Source organism: Phocoena phocoena, chromosome 11 (assembly GCF_963924675.1).
Source record: "Phocoena phocoena chromosome 11, mPhoPho1.1, whole genome shotgun sequence".
Classification (NCBI taxonomy): domain Eukaryota; kingdom Metazoa; phylum Chordata; class Mammalia; order Artiodactyla; family Phocoenidae; genus Phocoena; species Phocoena phocoena.
The window spans coordinates 52,073,119-52,091,600 of NC_089229.1; the positions used below are offsets into that span (position 1 = coordinate 52,073,119).

Below are 18,482 nucleotides of genomic sequence, written 5' to 3' on the forward strand. Positions count from 1 at the left end.
CATGCATTTATTTCTATAATGTATACATGTGACACTTAAAATTCCCTACTACAATGATGCATCAATTTGAGATTTCAAATGACATCCTAATCCGTTTTCAGTTTTCCAATGTTCATGACAGCCAAATTTATTTACTACTTAGGACATGATCTGTTTATGATATACAGGTTGTACGTGATCATACTTCAGTCATCTAAGAAGTCAGAAACCAAAACTAAAACCAAATCCTTCTTGGGCAAAATAATTTCTCATTGAGCACAATCCTTTAGTCTAGAACTCTGCAAATATTTTTCAAAGAGAAGGCTCCTTTTGGATTTGTATAGCATACATTTATGAATTTACGAAAGAACTTCTACTAAACTTGGAATCAGTGGGTTTAGAAGAGTCACAAAATTGCCCCTCGTGTAATTTCTAAGGATAATTTACCATTACCACCCATATTATTTTTCAAAAGATAACTTTTGTTTCTCAAACTGTTGTACACAGAAAAATACAAACTCTTTACATTACAACTGAGAAATTTATTGATACTCCTTCATAAACTAGTAAGCAGAATTAAAGTAAAGAAGAAATATACAGCTTAAAACAGTTGAAATGATCCTAAAATTTTTATGACAATTATACATTTATGGCCAAAATAAAAATGAACAGTTTTTAATAATTAAATCACTTTAAAAATTTTGCTCAATAATTTACCTGAAATTAAACAGATACAAGGATAACTAGGATAATGCCACTTTATCCTTCTCAAAAAAACTGTGATCCTAGTAAAACAGTGGTTCGGTTCTGCTCCCCACTCACAAAAGCTACCTCTCCATTCTATCACTTATAAACGTGTTAACAATCAGCCTTTACTGATTTGTAAGGATGCCAATTTTGTTTCCACTTAAAAATGTTTCCAGTAGGCAGTCAGAGATATATGACTTAGCTGGCCTTACTCAGAAGAGTCGAGGATCAGTAAGTATCTCAACGTATCGGTCATGGCTTTCTTCTCAGTGCTCACTGAGGTCAAATGTCCTCATATAATTATAAATGTTAAAAAGTAAAATTACATCTTAGCAGCCAAAAATTTATATATTTTTTATGTATTTACAGTATTGTACATATTTACATGACCACATCCAATAGTGAAATGTAGAAACGAGACCACCTACAGAGGCATTCATTTAATGCCGCAACATTATTTTCTTGTGCAAACTGAAACTTGCCTCAAACTTCTTATAAAGCTATAGACAGTCAACATTGCGAAGGCCACCGTCCATGGTTAAAGAGCCAAACCTAAAACACAAAAGAAAAAAGGCAATCTCAAAAGATTCATTTATTTGGCCTCCAACATTTTAAAGAATATCAAATACTTTTCAGAGGAATAAACTATTATTTTTAAAGAGTTAACCAACTATAATTTGCTCTATTTCTTACTGAAACACAGTGCCACTATCATAAATATGTGAAGAAATACAACTCAGTGGCTTGGGAAGACTTCTTAAGAGAAAATGGGGGAGTAATGTAATCTAGAAAGTGATAGAAAGAGCTGGATAATTTCTTTTGGTGGGGTGGCATTTATAAGCAAAGATGTGGAGTTGGGAGTCAGGGACAGTAAGGAATGGAATCTTGCTAAAACAGAATGTTACTTGGAGGAACAGTGGAAAATAAAGTTGGGTGATTAGGCTGGGGCCAGACTATTATATTCTTTTAATTCAAGTATGAATTTAGACTTGACTTTTTAGGTAACAGGAATTTAGAAATTTTTGAGCCAAGGGAGTGGTATGATTAGATCAGTATTTGGGAATATTACTTTGGCTGTAAAACCCATGACAGATGGGAAGAACTGGTTAGGGAAATAGGTAGTAGATTATTATCATGGCTCACAAGGTAGGGGGAAAGGAGATCTAAATGAGGTTGATGAGGGGGAACACAGAAACGTTTGAAGGAAGATTACCAAACTTGATGAAAGGGAGTAAAGAAGAGTGAGTGTCTAAAATAATTTATGGGGACTTGCCTGGTGGCACAGTGGTTAAGAATCTGCCTGCCAACGCAGGGGTTTGATCACAGTCTGGGAAGATCCCACATGCTGCAGAGCAACTAAGCCCATGCGCCACAACTACTGAGCCTGTGCTCTAAAGCCCGTGAGCCACAACTACAGAGCCCGCATGCCTAGAGCCTGTGCTCTGCAACAAGAGAAGCCACAGCAATAAGAAGCCCGCGCACCGCAATGAAGAGTAGCCCCAACTCGCCGCAGCTAGAGACAGCCCATGCAGCAATGAAGACCCAACGCAGTCAAAAATAAATAAATTCATTAAAAAAATAAATAATAAAATAAAATAATCTATGTTCATGGTAGGAGGAGAAAGGGGAAGAAGATGAGTAAATTACAGGGGAGACTGAGTTGGGAAGGATGATGTTAAGTTATTTTAGATACAAAAAAATCTGAAGTGATAGATATCCATATGGAGACAGTGCACAAGACCTGGCTTCTATTACTAGTTCTGGCACAAATCCTTAAGTGGTCATTTAAGTTATGATTCTGCCATGTCTGATTACCCATGTATTGTCAAGCCTCCAAATAAGACATGACTTATTGCACATGCTTTGGGAAGTGGGGATTTTATTCCACAAAACATGTGATTCAATATAAAATTTTGTTAAAACACATTTTAATAGTCTTTTCTACTTGCTAATCTTTAGCCTTTCAGAATAAATTTAGGATTTAGCTAAAGTTGTGAAGAAACTATAAACTGCATAAATTTATAAAAAGTTAGATAATTACTATGTGGATGCTATAGACCAATAGGAAACCAAAAGGAAAAATACTTTAAAACCTAATAGGCAATTCACCGAAAAAAAATTGAATAAACCTATAAAAAGATGTTTGACATCACTATTAACCAAAGATATGCATATTAAAACAAGATTAAAACAAGATGTTGGTTTCTACTTAAACAAATTGGCAAACATCTAAAAAACTGATAACATTCAGTGTTGACAATGGGACTGTAACAAGCCTTTTAGAGGACAAACTAACAATGCCTATCAAAATTCAAATGTGCGGGGTCTTCCCTGGTGGTGCAGTGGTTAAGAATCCGCCTGCCAATGCAGGGAACACGGGTTTGAGCCCTGGTCTGGGAAGATCCCACGTGCTGCAGAACAACTAAGTCCATGCACCACAACTACTGAGCCTGCACGCCACAACTACTGAAGCCCATGTGCCTAGAGCCCGTGCTCCAAAAGAGAAGCCATCACAATGAGAAGCCTGCGCACCGCAATGAAGACTAGCCCCCACCCACTGAAACTAGAGAAAGCCCAGGCGCAGCAACAAAGACCCAATGCAGCCCTAAAAAAATAAATAAATAAATTTATATATATATAAAAAAATTTCAAATGTGCATACCCTTTGACCCAACAACTCCACATCTAGAAACATCAAGAAGGCAACCTTTCAAAAATTCTTACACAAGCAAATGAAAGTATATATACAAGTATGTTCACTGAAGCATGTTTTGTAATTGTGAAAAATTAGAAACAACTTAAATGCCCAACAAATAGGGATGCACAAATTGATATGGCAGATCCATACACTAGGATATCAGGCAGCTGCTGAAAATGAGAAAAATAGAGCTATATGTATGGATATGAAAAAGTACCCTTGATATACAGCCTTAAGTGAAAAAAGTGAGACTGAACTAGTATGAACAGAATGATTCCATTCTTATAAAACACATATGCACAACAAACTATTAATAGTCATCACTTCTGTGGGAGTGGGGAGGTATGAGAAAGAGGAGGTGGGGTCTTTTATTTCAATTTTTACAATTATATATTGTTTAAACATTTTTTTTACCAATTCAATAAATTCATTTAAAAAAATCGATAATACTGTAGAAGCGCCCGATAACTTTCTGCATGTAGCTCAAATATCATGTGATTTCCTGACATTTAATCTTTCCAAGCCTTATGAACATGTTTGGTCTTTTATTTGAGAGAACAGGGCTAGTGGGGAGATAGGAGGCTGGGTTCCAGCTCCAGTTCATCTTTTCAGGTATGAACGTCAACACCTGTGGAACATGGAGAAGGACTATCTGCTGTGCCCTGGAATGCAAGGCTGGAATGCACGCTTAGTGAGGCCATGCAGCGTGAAAGTGCCCTTCAAGTGTACAAACCACCACATAAATGTGAAATCCTTGCGTTAATATCTTGCGGGTGAGAGGACCTGTGGAGAAGCACCTAAGGGCTGGAAAGAGAAGGCTCCCATTCATGGGCCAAATAGGACTTAACTTCTCTGAGGAACCCAGACAAGGAAACAGCCACCAAAGTGGCTTTATTGGCTCTGTACATTTTCCAACTCTCTTTCTCCTTGATCTATTAGGATTCTGGAGATAAGCAGACACTCAGCTCCTCAAAGAACTCCATGAACAGACGGCGCTCACGTGCAAGGAGGGATTCAGAGGGCTCTGAGTTACACAGCACTGATCAGAGTGCTGGCATCTCCTAAGCAACTCTGAATCCAGAATTGAAAATGATAATTCTTTATGAGAAAATGTTTTGAAAAATGTGCAAAAGATTGTCGTTTTCACAGACTGATTCAAAGAATTCTATTAACCAGTGCTTCTATAAAATGGAATCAATCACAGTTGACTTGTCTTTATCGAAAGAACCCCAAACACATTAAAAGGCACCATGAAATTCACAAAACCTAAGGGTTCTGACTTAATATTCCTTTCCCATTGCTTAATCTACTGATACAGGAAGACAGACAGATACAAGTATAGATGTATGTTTATGTACTCAATTGCATGTATAATTACAGGGCAGAATGATCTTTTTATTACTCACCTTTCTAAAATATGATTATTTTCAGCAAGTTCTTTAACTACCCCTTCCATTTCTTCCTTTAATTTCTTCATACTATATTCAAAATAAAGATAAAAGTACCTGTGCTCAAAAAAAGTATTCAAGTGTTTTACAGTTATATTTATATATAGTATGTTTAGTTCTCTAGATTGATCTAAGTCATTAAATAATATTAGCAAATGTATTCATAACAAATATAAAACATTTCAAAATAAAAGAGCAAGATCACAAAATGAAATAAAAACAAATGGAAACACTACAGTTACCAAATAATAAATTTCTTACCCAAGAGTCATTTCTACTAATGTGTTAGAACATGGATAAATTGGGGTCATGGTATGTTTGATTCCACTGGAGGCTGCAAACATTTTCTGTGGCAAAGTTTCTTGTAACTAAAACATCAAAAACAAACAAACAAAAAAACCATATCAATCACAGAACAGAATACTTACTACAGATCTTATATCAAATGTTACAGGTTTTAATAAGTCCTTTAAAGCTTTAAGTTTTAATTTCAAAACCATCAATGAGATAATACTTAAAACTTTTTAAGAAAAACTTTGCTTATAGATGATTTAAAAAAATGGTCTATCAGATGTTTTTCACTGTAAAACATCTTAAAACTTGGCTCAAAATACATACCACAAGTGGGCAAGCAGAGCTGAATATAGGCATATTATACCCTATTTCCCTCTTCTCAATCATTATCAGATATAAACTTAGAAGAATTTTATTTTTCCTAGTAGGAAAAAGCCTTTTTTTTCTAGATAATTTTGAAGCTATACCTCATTAGTATAGTCTTGATACTTTGATACTTCTTCTTCAATATCAAAACACTGATTAGTTAGGGATAATAACTGTTTCCTAAGATGAAGCATCTTTCTGAAAACCAAAAAGAACCAATTAATAAGCAGTCTAATATTATTTTTACTTAAAATATATAATATACATTAAATTATATATTGTGCAGACAACCACTAATCACCCCCCAGAAAGTTTACTTACCTCATCCAGTCTTCTGACTTATCCAAAAAAGCCTCATACTTTTTAACACATTCATCTGTAAAGTGGGTCATAGCTTTTGTTGCATGATAATACAGTTTTTGCCTGTAATTTAGAAATAATCAGAGGCTTAAACCAATGTCACTGTTTCTATTTCCAATATTAAAGAATTTTCAAATATATGAAATTTATTTCCTCTAATGACTGTTGTGGGTTTAGAATATTTACGGTAGAAAGCCTAAGGTTTCCAAGACAGACATTATAGCAGCAAGAGGAGAAAAAGAAAGTTGATAGTAGAGAATGGTCAAAAACTATTTATCAAATGAGGTTAAGGTTAAGGAGGTGGTTAAGTCTGCCCTTGCCTATGTTCTCCATTATCTGTCCTTCTGCAATCAGAGCACAGAAGGCAGAAGAAGACTGCCCTCTTACTCTCCCATCTCAGTAACCTCTCAACCAGGGGCCAGATGAGTGGGCCTCAAATATGTGCACATACAGTAACAATTCTATAAAGCCAAGACTAAAATGTATTTTTTATTATGATTAATTCCAACGTTAAGAAGAAACATAACCAAAAATAATTATTAAACATAATCTGGACACTTACTTATCAAATTTGTGGATTTGTTCTTCATTATAAGCTAGTCCTAAAAATAAGAATATGTATTACTCTTGTAAATGTAGAATCATAAAATCACATGCAATTTTTTTTTGAGATTATTACTTCATAAAGGCTAAGAGTTTAAAGCAGATGTCACAAACTTCTGACCCATGGGTAGATACTGCCCACAAATGCTTTTATTTGGTCTGTACAGTGCTAATGTTAAAAAAAAAATTAACTGCCAACATTTTAAAATCAGGATATTTCTAATAAAGTCTATTTCTAGCTTCTCTTGAGGCCTAGGAACACTGGAAAAACAATCAGGTGAATCTGACTAGTGGCTCTCCCCTTCACATGGGGGTGGGGGTCCTCCTCTCTAGTCCCCCTCAGTTTCCACGGGCCAATCTCATTCCTTTCCATTACGTGCGTGTACTCTAGAGGTTTCAGAGTTCTGATCCCTGATTTGAAATACTCAAAAGGTTGGTTTTAAGGATAATTTTTAATACATTCAACCTCTTCCCTGACAGAACCAAGTCTCTGAAATAAATAACTTATGTAGACACCCATACAAATATACCAAATTAATTCAACCGAATTACAACTAGTAGGGCTGACTCAGATTAACAAATGGAAAATTTTACTCACTACGTTCTGCTTTGTCTTTTTTGAACTGATAGTAAATCTCTGTGATGCAGTTTAACAGGACTTGTAGCTTTTCTACACTATTTAAGAAAGAAAAATCCAAATAAATTAACTGGGTCAATGTGAAAAAGGACATTTAATAGTAAGAGCAGAAACTGCCAATGCAGTTATAACCTACTGTCTATCTTTTGGATGAGTGCCTTCTTGATGGGTCCATGTATCTGCCAGCAATCCACCTGGAGATAATTTGCTTTCAATATCCTGAAGACTGGTTTCTATTGTTCCCTGAGAACTGGAAAGCTAAATAAAACCAATTTCAGATCCAGATTACCAAAAATCAGAAATGATCATCACAATGCCAATGGAGCCTAAAGTTTGAATAACATTTCTTTTGTAGATTACTTCAGTTCAAAGTCAGAATAATTATTTTTATCTTTAAATGCAAGGGCAGTTGCTTAGGTTATATTCCACCAAGAGTACAATATGATAAAAAAACATGACTATTAATATATTTTATAGGGCTTCCCTGGTGGCACAGTGGTTAAGAATCTGCCTGCCAATGCAGGAGAAATGGGTTCATGCCCTGGTCTGGGAAGATCCCACATGCTGTGGAGCAACTAAGCCCGTGCGCCACAACTACCAAGCCCTGCGCTCTAGAGCCCACGAGCCATAACTACTGAGTCCGCATGCCACAACTACTGACGCACGTGCACCTAGAGCCTGGGATCTGCAACAAGAGAAGCCACTGCAATGAGAAGCCCATGCACTGCAGTGAAGAGTGGCCCCCACTTGCCGCAACTAGAGAAAGCCCACACACAGCAATGAAGACCCAATGCAGCCAAAAATAAATTAATTTAAAAAAATCTTATATAAAATATATTTTATAATCTAATCTAATTTTTTTTTAAAAACATAGAAAATACTTTTTTTTTTTTGCAGTACGCGGGCCTCTCACTGTTGTGGCCTCTCCCGTTGTGGAGCACAGGCTCCGGACACGCAGGCTCAGTGGCCATGGCTCACGGGCCCAGCCGCTCCGCGGCATGTGGGATCTTCCTGGACTGGGGCATGAACCCGTGTCCCCTGCATCTGCAGGCGGACTCTCAACCACTGCGCCACCAGGGAAGCCCTCAAATTAAGTTTTAAGTGGTGGATTATGCTGCTACTAGCAACAAACAAGAGCGCCCTTTGCATTCCGCTCGTGTTAGCACTGGCATTATATATAATTCTTAAAGCCTTGCTAATTTGAAAGACAAAATGGTATCTTACTGTTATAATACGCAATTTTCTATTACTCTTGTGGTTGAACTTTTTTTTCCAAGAGTTTCACTTAGATCTATTCATTTTTAAATCATTTCTAAATGTTCTCTATTTACTGCAGATTTAATGTTTTCCTTATGCATTTGTATGAGCTATTTTCATATATATAAAAAAATCCTTTATCTCATTTTCTCAATTTATTTGTTTTTTAATATTATTTTTTTTAACATAAGACATCTTGGGAATTCCCTGGTGGTCCAGTGGTTAGGACTCCACACTTTCACTGCCAAGGGCCCAGGTTCAATCCCTGGCTGGGGAACTCAGATCCTACAAGCCGCGTGGTGCGGCCAAAAAGGAAAAAAAAAAAAAGAAAAAACCAAACCAAAACAAAAAACATATAGAGATCTTAAATTCTTTTTTTTAAATTTATTTTTAAAATTTATTTTATTTATTTTTGGCTGCATTGGATCTTCGTTGCTGCACGCGGGCTTTCTCTACTTGCGGCGAGCGAGGGCTAATCTTCGTTGCAGTATGTGGACTTCTTATTGTGGTGGAGCACGGGCTCTAGGCGCACGGGCTTCAGTAGCTGTGGCACGCAGGCTCAGCAGTTGTGGCTGGTGGGCTCTAGAGCACAGGCTCAGTAGTTGTGTGCACGGGCTTAGCTGTTCCACAGCATGTGGGATCTTCTTGGACCAGGCCTCAAACCTGTGTCCCCTGTATTGGCAGGTGGATTCTTAACCACTGTGTCACCAAGGGAAGCCCCTTAAATTCTTATATAGTCAAATACATATCTTGCTTTTCATGCTTTATGTCTTCTTTAACATTAATGTTAAGAATGTGCTACCTTACACTTCTAAAATATGGAAAATATTTTATGGACAAAGTTATTTTTTACAGCATTACATAAAAGTGTGAGAAGTAGCAAGCAACCTGAAGGACCAACATTAAGGGGGTAATAAGTAAAACTATTAATAAATCAATTGGCTGCAATATCATGTCTATTTAAAAAGTAGTGTTCCTTAAGTTGGGAAAAGGCTGTTCTTTCTCTGGAGATCTTTAGGTATATCATGTTTCTAGGAAAGTTCGGATCTAATCTTGCCAGCAAAGGAACAGATTATGAGCTCACGATTGTCAAAATTTTGTAAATACTCACTCTCAACAGTTTGGTGTGTATGTCTGAAATTTCACCTAACTCTGCTGCTTCTAGGTTGATCTTCATCAACTTTTCATATCTGTATGAAAAACAAGTACAGAAAAATTAAATGAGCATAAAATTTTACATGAGCATAGATTTTAAAAGATGTTTTATAAATTATATTTGAGTTATTATCATAACTATTTAACAATAGAATATTGAATGCAAAGCCTATAAGCAACAGATCCCAAGAAAACTTGATGTCTCCGTAAAGAAGGGATTTTATACACTTCTGCTTATAAATTTGCATATTAAGAGATAAACTATAAAAGACAACTTTATTTCAGTCTTATGTCAGGATAATAGTCGAAATACTAGATTTCGGAAATAATGGAGGTCAAGAGTATATACTAGTTTCACTTATTATATTTCCTGTGCAGTACCAATAGTATAGCCTAGGAACAAGGCAGTTTAAAATATCATTGTTTCAAAAAGGCATTCTCAGGGGTAAGATTAATAAGGAAGAGTAAACTAAAAGTAATCTCCAAATTCTAAAAATACTACCCAAATAGGGTTCTAGAATACCTCTTCCTGCTTCCTTTGATCACAGGTTTTATATTTTCCTATGCAGAGTTGTCTGCTTTGCAAGGTAAAAAAAATGAGATGTTTCTATTTCAGATTCCTTTTCCTTTTCAAAGGGAAGGAGAAAATGCCACCAAAAAGATGGTACTCATTTCTTACTGAAATGACTGAGTATTTTTGCCCTTATGAGGAAGTGACTTAATCTAAGGTTGTCCCTTAATAGAAAGACTTGCAGAGTATGCTATATCATGCCAAGGATAACTAAACAAACTAAACAGAAATGGAAAATCATTGACATTTTAACCACTATTAGTAAGGAAGTAGTCTACTTACACTTTCACAGTCTTTTCAATGTTTCTGATGCAGAAATCTAATGTGATCACAACTTCCGTCTTTTTGTGAACAGTTTCATTATAATCATCTTTAACTAATTCTCTAAAAAATAATAATATTCCCATTAGTTTATCTAAAGAATTATTTGTTTTCTCTTGCCTTTCACTAATTACACTGCTGTGCTACTTTCTGTTCAGACAAACTTCTTAACAGTCTTGACTCATTATGAAAGCCAATTCACTTTTTACTACTGAAAGCATCTCTGTGACGCTTTATACCTAACCAGGGTACAAAACCATTACCACTTATCAGGGTAACAGTTTAGAAATCTAAGGCATTAAAATTATATTAAGGAATAAAACTAATCTACAAGCACACAAATAAGCTGAACAGCATTACATTTTATACCACCAGAATTAATTTTTAATGCTCATAGTAGACTACTGTCTGATTTATACTTAAGCAGGATGACACAGTATATAATATAATTGAAGACCTTCTGATCTATATCAAGGGCCAACAAACTAAGGACTGATGCCTGTTTCTGCTAAGAAAGGTATTTACATTTTTAAAGGTTGTAAAAACAAAATGAAAACAGAATTTGCAGTCCACAAAGTCTAAAATATTTACTAACTAAAAAAGTTTGCCAACAGTGGTCTACGTGAAAAACTATTTTCTCATGACTTATTGAACTAAAAGCTAATAAGTAAAAGAAACAAAAGCTTCATGGAGCAGCGACTGGAGTAGATAGCAGCAGCAAGAGAAAACAAGAACTATTAGCAACAATGCTATGAAAATAAATGGAGTCAACACTTAGATTTTTCCAAAAACCATTTAGTAAAAACAAAAAGGCTTCTTAATGGAAAGAGAAAAGCACAGGCTTACAAACTGGATATGTGAACACATAAAAAAAATTATAAGCATAAATTTATGGGTTTAACATAAACGTGATAGAAAAAAAAAGAGCCTTATACTTTTTTCTTCTTAGAAGCAGCAGCAGAACAACAAGAATGATGAAATGCTTCATATCTGTTTGTTCGAGAACGGAAGGACAGGTGTGAGGTGGGTAACCGTAAACTGTCACAAGCCTAAGGGCACTGTTGAGTCCATTATTATGTGTGTATAAAACTGAAACACTTCAAATGATGTTGTATAGAACTAGAGGCACGATTCTTAAGAGACCATTCATTCTCCATTTCTATCAGACGGAAAGATGACATATTATATATTCATCCACAAAACGTTTCTTAGGGCCACGGGAGTGAAAGCGCCAAATGCTAACCACTGGACAACCTGGGAAATCCTATATTTTTCTAATTTTTTTTTCTTAATTTTAAAATTCAGATACTATTTGTCCTATCTGTCTCATAAGGTTTTTGTAGGAATCAAATGAAAAAAAAAAAAAAAAAAAACAGCTGCTAAACGTTTTGCAAACTGTGAAACAAATGTATTATAATAAAAATCATACACGTGACCCTACCTAGTCTGAAGAGGTAAAGCATCAATGATGGGATGATTACCAGTTATTTAATGAGGCCTATGCGAAGATCAATTTTCAAATTTCAATCCATTACTTACATCAACCATCGTATCCCCTTTCGCATTAATTCCTGATAAAGCAGCAAGGTACTGGCAATTCTACAGGCATAACACACAACTCCTGTTACTGCCTAATGAAGAAATACAAGTCAATATTTGGTGCTAACTGTGGTACAGGGTAAGAAAAACTTTCACATAAAATTTTCAAGCTTTTGTGTTTTTATCATTAAAAACACAGTAAGCTACTAATTTCTAAAAGCTAAAGACAGATATAACTGCAATAAAAATTTTAAATAAACATAATGGTAAAAATGCACTGTCTCAATGGAGAAAATTTTCGTATGAGTTCAAGAAAGGATACAAAGAAGAAAGAACACAAAAATTTGTCATGGGTAAAAATCTAAATGAATAATTTCCTAAATTACATAGGTGTATATAAAGATACACCTTTTATTGCTTTACTATTAATAAGATAATTTTAATTCAAATGTTTATATAGTCATTTAATTAAATACTAACCTTAGCCATGCTGGCATCCCCATCTAAATCATAACGTGGATGTACTTTAGGGAGGGAAACTGAAATAATTAAAATCAGAAATAAAAAATTATGAATTATTTCATCCTTCATACATCAACCTCCAAATTAAACATTAACCTCTAAATTACCTCTAAATTAAATGTTAGTGGTAAAACTCTTTAATGTTCTTTTCCTGGTTAAAGAAAACCACTTGAACAAAATGCTCATTCCTTAACAAATTTCCTGCACTATTTCTAAGGAGTTTCATTTCTTTTTCTTAAATATATTCCAACATAACAAGCTCAATGCTTTTCTTTAAATCTAAATCAAATCCCAAGATCTAAACAGAAATATAAAACTCCAGGTAATTTTTTTTCACCACTAGAATTAGTAATTTAAAAGATTCCAAAATGCAGATCTAATTTTTCTTAAACTTCAAAGCCTGGAAAAGTGTCCTACTCACCCTGGAAACAATAAATATTTGTTGAGATTTATGATACAAAAGGTTATTTTGAGTGTTAGTAAAATACTAAAAGCAGAGAGCTACAGTAAAACATATATGACGAACTATTTTACCATTTTATAAACAAAATATTTAACGTCAAATTTTGTTGCACACAGGGTTTTAAATTTTACTACTACTCTAATTAACTTACAAAATTTTAATATTTATAAAAGTTGTACATTAATGTCATCATCAGTCGACTTTTTGAAGATGACAATCATTTTTACAGTTTTTTTTTTTTTTTTTTTCCTTTTGGCCATGCCGCATGGCTTGTGGGATCTTAGTTCCCTGACCAGGGATTGAACCTGGGCCCTCAGCAGTGAGAGTGTGGAATCCTACCCCTGTACCGCCAGGGAATTCTCAGGGTTTTTTTTTTTTTTTTTTAAATGGCTAGTAAGAACAATACGAAAAATCCCAACTTACTTTTTTCATATATCAATCCTATTGTACTCAGAGGTTCCCGGCTTACTACAAAGATGGGATTTTCATCAGCAGTTTTAGGGAAATGTTGTGCCAGTCTTCCAGGTTCTAGAACTAAACGTCGTCCTTCATATATAAGTTCTTGATTTGAAGAAATAATTTTGGTCTGTTTATACACCAGTTCATGAAATACAGTAGCACTATGTGAGAAAAATCCAAAAGGACAACATAATTGGGATAAAAAAAGAGGTAAAAAAAATTTTTTTAACGAGGGCCACATCATCTATTTCTCAGTGATACTTTAGATCATGACCAGTCCACAGAAATGCTGCTTTGTTGATGTGGATACTATAAAGTCTATTAAATTCCACATAATCTGCCTATACAGCAATCAATTCTAAAATATTTTTATGTTTGATACCTATATTGGATATGTGCAATACACAGGAGTTTTAATATTTAATAATAGGGAGCCAATGTAGCAGAGAGTTTAAGGGCACAGACTCTGGAATCAGAACAGCCAGATTCAAATTCCAGTTCTTCCACTTACCACTTAATTGTTGTATTACCTTCAGTTACTTAACTCCTCTGTGCTGAGGTTCTTCATCTATAAAATGGGAGTAACAGTCTCCACCTCACAGAATTGTTGTGAGGACTAAATGATTTAAATATATAAAGAACTGAGAACAATACTTACAACATGACTATGTAATGTTTGTTAAATGAATTAATAAAATCAGGCATTTTCAAAATGATGTTTTGGGGAAAAAGGTAGATTCTCCCTGAACAGATTCATGAAATCAAATAAACATTCCAGCAGCAATGTTGTGATTCCAAACAAAAAAAAAGCCACTTTCAAAAAGACTCTGCTGTGATTTTTGGCTCAGGCTTGGGTGGGCTTTTTATGTTCATGCACACTCTTAAGATGAAATAGTGGCCAACACCTATGGTACATATCTATTCAGGCTATTAAGCACCAAAATAAAGATGAAAAATATATTTTAACCTAACGTTATATGAATATTATTTTATTCATTATATTTACATTATATTTAATGTTTATAATATTGTTAGATATAGATTAGACAAAAATGTATAAAATATTATTCCATCTAATTGATTTTATTCCTTAATAAATTATCAGAGAAAGTCTCTTTTTGAGTTTTATGAGGCATCAAAACTGCTGAGTCTTGTCAAACAGCAATCAAAGCATATAGAAAGGGTGTAATGTTTTTTTGCCTTTCATTTTAAAAAACATTTTTTTTGAGATCTTTGTAGATTCATGTGCAGTTGAAAGAAATTATAGGGAGAGACACTATATACCTTTTACTCAGTTTTCCCCAATGGTAACATCTTGCATAAGTATAGTACAATATTACAATCAGGATCTTGACACTGGTATAATCCACCTATTTTATTCAGATTTCCCTAGTTCCACATGTAAGGATGTGTGTGATTTAATTATGTAGTTTTATCACATGGGTAGATTTTTATCACATGGGTGTAATGTGTTTTTTAAGATAAAACAAATGGTTATTTCCCTAGTACTCAATAAGGGCTTTATGCCACATATGCAAATAATAACTACACTAACTATCTTTAAGACTTACACTTTAATATTTTTTAAGTGACAGGACAATATTCTTAATAAAACCTGGCCCATTTATTAGTAAATGCTATTTGTAGTTATGTGATTATGTAATTTGAGAGAAAGCACAGAAAGGAAAATAGTCCTGCAAAACTTGCAATGTAAGAACAAGCTAATTTACCTGTAAATTTTAGAAAATAGAAAACTAATCCTTTTACTCCAAAGATAAGTGAAAAGGAATTTACTCAGCACTCAAACGTTTTCTAAGCAGAAAGTGGGTACCTCTTGTGAAGCTGGGACATCTTTTCTACTTCCTCTCCTGATTTATGAAGATACGTAATTATTATATAACAAGACATTATACAGTACAGGAAAAAATATAAAGAGGTACTTACGTATTATAGCTATGAATATAAATTTTATGAGCTGTCATTTGTTGTAGCGAAAAAACATGAATTATCATCCGGTGAAGTATATCACTTGTTTCTGCAAAAAACTGGTCAAAACCCCAACACTTTTCCTGATCTGCCTCAAGGATGTTTGCAAGAACAGGGGTAAGTAGAACTTGAAGACCCCTAAAATAGTATTGAAAAAAGTTACATGAAGAGTGAATGTGTTATATTCTGTCTAGGTACAAAATCATAATATTTACCAACAAATCAAAGGAACTATTATTAGATTAGATTAATTTAAAATTGTAAAAAATCTGCCAACTTTTCAGAAAGCCAGGTAACCTTGATTTAATATTGCCTGTCAATGAACCAGGGGTTACGGTATTTTTATGTTAGCTTTTACAGATTATTTTCTTTGATTCTCTCCTTCCCAAGTTTCCTCACTTTTCCAAACATATTCTAACATTGTATATACATGCTATCCAGGTGAGATAAGTTGATTGGAACCCTGTGGTCATGAGGATAAGGTAATGGTTTAATTACAGGGTCATTAATGTCCTTTTAATACGTCACTCCAATATGTAATTTTTTATGTTGAATTCATATGACTTTTGTAATACACTTCTTTAGGAAGGAAAATTACAATCATTTAGCAACCAATGAATGCCAATTCAACTAGGAATAATCTTTGACTAATAAACTTAAACATTAAAAAAGAAAAGAATGGAAGGACCTTTATTCTTTCTCATGCTTTCACTGAATTTTAAAATCTGCTTAAATAGACTCAATTATGGAATTTCAAGTAGTCTTGAAAATATATTCTTGACTACACGACACTGGAATAATTCCTTGCCTGTTAACAGTTTTTAAGGTATGCAGTGGACATTAAAATTTTTGCCTAACAAGTATCTATTCTCCCTCATTTTGTAAGAGAATCCATACCTCTCCACTCTCTAACTCTACTCCCTGTGCATAGATGGGCATGACAGTCAGGTTTGGTGATTATGATTAGTCAGAAGTGGCCAGGTGGTAGCATGTAAGTTGTTAAATAAGAATCAACCCAGAAATCTTTGCTAAACTATCGGGAAAGAAAGTCTGTCTTTCCACTGAGCTTCCAAAGCTGTGAGAATGTGAATCTGGGAATGCCAGCAGCCATCTTGTGGCTGCCAGGAAAGAGCCTGGCTGAAAGTAAACAGAAATCAGAGAAAAGCAGAACTGAGAGACCAAGTCTTGATGACAGTCTGAATCTGAGGATTCCACTGGGCTCTGAGTTACATACACATGTGAACTTTGAATTATAATGTCAATCTATTTTTCACTTAAATCTTGTTTCACTTTAACGAACTGAGTTAGGTTTTTCTCATTGGCTATCCAGTCTTGACTAATTAATGCATATAAGAAAGAGGATGGTTATCTTTTTTCTGTGGTTGTTACATTTTTGGTAGTTGATTTTATTGCTGATTGGTAGTACTTAAAGTCCTTACTATTAAAAAAAATCATATAATATACTTTCTGATACCTGAGCAATTTTTGTCAAAAAATTTATAACATGGTGTGCTAAAGAATAATTAGATAAATAAGGCCTGTTACCCTCCTGAAATATGCAATATATAGTTCAGATTGTCAAAGTATTGAGTCTGAGTGTCAGCAATATAGTTATTAAACAGCAGGTGCTCATTTCCTGACCCCTTTAAATGTTATGTTTTGCCTGAGATCTCCAAAATGAGTATTTTCCAAATCAAAATTTAACACAGATCACTATTATAATATTAAATTTCTGCTCTCCAATAAAGTGACCTTCTCTTGGTAATTCTAGCTGCATGACACAATTTTATTTTGGAGAGTTTTTTTTTTTTTTTTTTAATTTATTTTATTTATATTTGGCTGCATTGGGTCTTCTTTGCTGTGCGCAGGCTTTCTCTAGTCATGGCAAGCGGGGGCTGCTATTTGTTGCAGCTGTGTGGGCTTCTCATTGCAGTGGCTTTGCTTGTTGTGGAGCACGGGGTCTAGGTGCTTGGGCTTCAGTAGTTGTGACTCGTGGGCTCTAGGGCACAGGCTCAGTAGTTGAGGCGCACGGGCTTAGCTGTTCCGTGGCACGTGGGATCTTCCAGGACCAGGGATCGAACCCGTGTCCCCTACATTGGCAGGCAGATTCTTAACCACAGCGCCACCAGGGAAGCCCTGGAGACTTTTCTTTAAGTAACACACAAAAATGAAACTGTCAGTGTAGTGGTTTTCAAAAATGATTTCAGCACTGGAACTACCAGTTTAAATGAGTTTTCACAGCAATATATAAAATGGTAGGACATATTTTATTAGCTTGTGATATATATATAGTTTAAATAAATATTTTGAATTAATATATTTATTTACTTATATGTTGAAAGTAATACAAAGAGCACCCACAGATTATAAAAGGCATTAAGCCAGTAAATCATAACCTGTGTGTTTTCACTTGTGGATTATACAATTCCTACACTCAGGAAAAATAGAAGTTAATTCAGTAATTACAAATTCTAAATATTGATGAGTGTCTTGGCTTTATTTCTAGAGTAAAATCTAATAATTTACTCTCAAATTAACACAACTTTGTAAATCAAATATACTTCAAAAAAAAAGATATAGCAACAGAAAAAAAAATTTACTCTCTACTTTTAATTTCTTCTACCTTAAATCTCTCTTTGTGATAACAGGATTCATATATAATTTGAGTTCTGGCTGCCATAATAAGTAAGACCTATATGAACATTTGAAATGCTAGAAAAAGTAGTAGAAAACTGTTTTTCTTTCTTTTTTTAAAATTTAATTAATTAATCAATTAATTAATTTATGGCTGCATTGGGTCTTTGTTGCTGTGTGTGGGCTTTCTCTAACTGCGGCTCACGGGGGCTACTCTTCGTTGCAGTGCACGGGCTTCTCATTGCGGTGGCTTCTCTTGTTGTGGAGCATGGGCTGGCTCTAGGTGCGCGGGCTTCAGTAGTTGTGGTGCATGGGCTTAGTTGCTCCGCAGCATGTGGGATCTTCCCAGACCAGGGCTCAAACCCGTGTCCCCTGCATTGGCAGGTGGATTCTTAACCACTGTGCCACTAGGGAAGTCCCGAAAACTGTTATTTCTCACCTTC

General features: G+C 34.7%; 1 protein-coding gene across 1 annotated transcript in view; it reads right to left on the reverse strand.

Moving 5' to 3' along the window:
* Window positions 1–503: 503 nt before the first annotated feature.
* TBK1 (TANK binding kinase 1) overlaps window positions 504–18,482 on the reverse strand; it is a 36,369-nt gene continuing 18,390 nt past the window's right edge. Inside the window, exons 7-20 of the mRNA XM_065886737.1 lie at window positions 15,364–15,543; window positions 13,384–13,580; window positions 12,456–12,514; window positions 11,976–12,067; window positions 10,398–10,499; window positions 9,501–9,579; window positions 7,269–7,390; window positions 7,094–7,170; window positions 6,455–6,494; window positions 5,854–5,955; window positions 5,634–5,730; window positions 5,134–5,240; window positions 4,831–4,902; window positions 504–1,278 (exon numbers count right to left, since the gene is read on the reverse strand). Of these exons, the coding sequence (XP_065742809.1) occupies window positions 1,227–1,278; window positions 4,831–4,902; window positions 5,134–5,240; window positions 5,634–5,730; window positions 5,854–5,955; window positions 6,455–6,494; window positions 7,094–7,170; window positions 7,269–7,390; window positions 9,501–9,579; window positions 10,398–10,499; window positions 11,976–12,067; window positions 12,456–12,514; window positions 13,384–13,580; window positions 15,364–15,543 (1,378 nt within the window). The 3' untranslated portion in view covers window positions 504–1,226. The remainder of the gene's footprint in view (window positions 1,279–4,830; window positions 4,903–5,133; window positions 5,241–5,633; window positions 5,731–5,853; window positions 5,956–6,454; window positions 6,495–7,093; window positions 7,171–7,268; window positions 7,391–9,500; window positions 9,580–10,397; window positions 10,500–11,975; window positions 12,068–12,455; window positions 12,515–13,383; window positions 13,581–15,363; window positions 15,544–18,482) is intronic.